Here is a 3,199-nt window from a genome sequence, read left to right as displayed (position 1 = left end):
GACTCGAGTTCCCAGCGAGGAGCCCTAGGGTAAGGTAGACAGCACCTCATGTATTCGTAGTGGGAGAGAAAGTACCCAAGGCGTGTCTAGAGGCGTAACAAAGTAGGTGAGCAGCCAAAAAGGGACTCCTTGAACTAAGGCAAATCCACGGGAAAAGGTACCTTTCCCTCCATACTCCGTACCTACAGACAGAGGGAAGGAGGAGACCAGGCACAGGAACAGGGTGGATTGGCGCCGGTTCGTTCGTTCGTTCGTTCGTCTGTTCCCTTTTTTTTTATACTGGGGCCCGCCGCCTCGCGCCCATCCATTCCTTTTCCTTTTTCTCCTCTCTTGCCCCCATCCCTCCTTATGTTCTTCCTCATCCCATCTCCTCATCGTCATCCTCGTCGTTCACGACAATCCCTTCCCTCCTATTCCTCTTCCCCCACTCCTTTTTTTTTTCTTTCCTTTTCACAGTCACTCCCTTGAAATAATTCAACCATCTCAGCTTCCGAATCCCGTCACTCCTTTCCGGGTATTCTCATTACGTTCCTTCCCGTCTTGGTTGAATTACACACATTCGTTCTTCCCGAACCAAACGACACTATTCACACAAATCTCACCTGTTCCCCCTGTTGGATCAGAGACCACGCTCCTTAGCATCTTTTGCCTCACAGCTCATTCTATACCTTCCCTTAGCCTCACAGCACTATACTTGTTATCACCAAAAACACCTTACACCTAGTACCGCATTCATCTGCGCGTTTCCGTGAACCAAACGACACCCTCGACACCCTCGACATCCCGATCACCTCCTGGACGCGACTAATACCGAGACTCCTCACCTCGCGAACACCCGCCCACCTGATTTGATCAATCATCGCACCACATCACCAGCGATCAACCTCATCGACTTCATTCTAACCGAACGAAGGATTTTCGAGAAGGATAAAAAAAAGAAGACATGGCTACCGAGGTCGAACAACCCCTGGGCCTCGTCCAGCAAGTCTCGACACCCGGCTCATCAACCCCTCAGGATGTCTCTCCCACATCCGCCCACAAGATGGACCAAACTCCCTCCCCCTCCACCTCCATCCACAATGGCCAGCCTCCCTCTTCGCAATCAAGGCGCCCGCCGCGCAAGAGCACCCTGACCCAACAGCAAAAGAACCAGAAGAGACAGCGCGCGACTCAGGACCAGTTGACGACTTTGGAGGTGGAATTCAACAAGAACCCAACCCCCACTGCCACCGTTCGTGAGCGGATAGCAGAAGAGATCAACATGACCGAAAGGTCTGTTCAGATCTGGTTCCAGAACAGGTACGCTCTTGCCGCCCCCTCGCCTTCCGCCTTCCGCCTTTGCAGCTTGATGCCCCTGAATCACCACTAACACATCATAGACGCGCCAAGATCAAGCTTTTGGCCAAGAAGAGCCTCGAGACTGGCGAAGACATCGATTCGATCCCCGAGTCTATGCGAGCCTACCTCGCTATGCAGGCGATGGAGTCAGGCAAAGGTCTCGGCGGTCCCTTCCTCGGCCGGACCGGCCTTCTTCCCTACGGCCACAACAACATGCTTCTCGGCGGTGATCAAAACGGCCAGGGCAAAGTTTGTAAGTCTAAGAAGCCCCTGTCAACTCGTTAATGAACACAGGACTAACGCTCTCAGTGATCCATCATCTCACCTGCCGCTCTCTGAGCATCGGCAAGTGGACTCGCGTGGGACAGAACACGATGGATCTCATCATCTTCTACTCCCCCGACAAGTGCACAATGACCTACTACATCAACAACGAGCAGGCGGGTTACAAGATCGAGTACCCCTTTGCCTACATCAAGAACATCTTCCTCGAGAACCAGGAGGGTGACCCCAACAAGCCCGGCGGCATTGTCATCGAGCTGAACCGGGCCCCCAACTTCTTCATGGACTCCTCTCCTCAGGCCAGCGGGTTCTTCCAGTGCGGCGACTTTACCGAAGACCAGCAGGCCTCACACTGCTTGGTTCACCACCTCGGTGGCAACCCCAAGGTTCTCAGCGGCCAGTTGGCCAAGCTTGTCTCCTTGGAGGCCTTCATGAACCGCAACAACCCGCACCCCTTCATCGACCAGCAGCACGCCCTGTCCATGTCCGCTCCTGTGTCGCCCAGCCGCCCTTCATCTCAGCCCAACTTCGCACAGCCGCACGTTGGCATGTTCCAGGAGTCTTGGGGCATCAGCCACATGCACCCCGGTATGCGCGGACCTGGCCACAAGAGACAGCGCAGTCGCTCCGTGCCCATGGCTGTGGACTTCTCCATGCTTCAAACGCCCATGCCCTCCTTCTACATCCAGCAGCCGGGTGAGATGGCCGCTCCTCAGACGCCTGGCCCCAACATCTACGCACCGATTCCTCAGCAGCCCGGTGGACTCGGCCCGAACTTGAGAATCGACACTCAAGCCGGATTCGGCCTGGATATGCGACAGTATCCCATGTCTGCCACCACTGCCTCTCCTTCCGAGTTCCCGACGAGCCCCAACTTCTTCTCCCAGGGTCCTGAGCCGAGCCCTCTCCCGGCCGCTTCCAGCTACAACACGCCGTACGGCAGTGCCTTCCTCTCCCCGATGGCGCACCCGTCACCGAGCATGATCCCGCCCTCCGTGTCTCCCCTCTCATTCGGTAGCCACCACGGAGAGCCGTCCATCGTTGAGCAGTCGCCTCCGCTCTCCATGCTCGGTAGATCTGCTTCCGCCGATATCTACCAGCAGGGCGACAACGGATCGTGTGCTGTGTCTGATGACGGCACCGGCCTGAACGAGATGTACTCCAAGCACACCATCAACTTGCCGATGCACCCTCACTCACCTGCATATGGTGAGCATGGCCACAACGACCTCGACATGAACCAACTGGTCCAGTTTGATCACGTTGACCCCAACTCGATGTCTCCCGAGTCCATGCACCAAACACCCCACTGATTCCTGCTGTCGGCCTGCCGTGCCTAGACATGTCAGGATGAATCTTGGGTTCCTTTCACTAGGACATGGCGTACATATAAACTTGGGAGGCGTGCTCTCTCAAATGGTTTATTCGGGAGAGAGGAGTTGCTTGCCTTGGTCATTCACAGCTGGCGTTTTAGGCGCTCAACATATACCAGATGGGGTTGCGCTTGGTCTACTTTCAACACCGATGACTACGATGTGTGATTCATTTCTCGCTACAACATCATCCATCGGCCACGACG

The 3,199-nt window shown here is 55.5% G+C and overlaps 1 protein-coding gene across 1 annotated transcript; it reads left to right on the top strand.

Annotated features, from left to right (window-relative positions):
• Nucleotides 1-943: 943 nt before the first annotated feature.
• On the top strand, nt 944-2,933 carry BDP81DRAFT_306852 (homeobox domain-containing protein; the record flags this gene model as incomplete). Its single annotated transcript, XM_060583313.1, has 3 exons — nt 944-1,299; nt 1,380-1,591; nt 1,648-2,933. The coding sequence occupies 3 exons, from the start codon at nt 944-946 to the stop codon at nt 2,931-2,933; spliced, it is 1,854 nt and encodes a 617-aa protein (XP_060451229.1).
• Between the last annotated feature and the right edge of the window lie 266 nt (nt 2,934-3,199).

Source organism: Colletotrichum phormii, assembly GCF_030913505.1.
Source record: "Colletotrichum phormii strain CBS 102054 chromosome Unknown BDP81scaffold_1, whole genome shotgun sequence".
Lineage (NCBI taxonomy): Eukaryota > Fungi > Ascomycota > Sordariomycetes > Glomerellales > Glomerellaceae > Colletotrichum > Colletotrichum phormii.
Note: the sequence above shows the minus strand (reverse complement) of the source record. Positions and strands in the feature narration are given on the sequence as shown.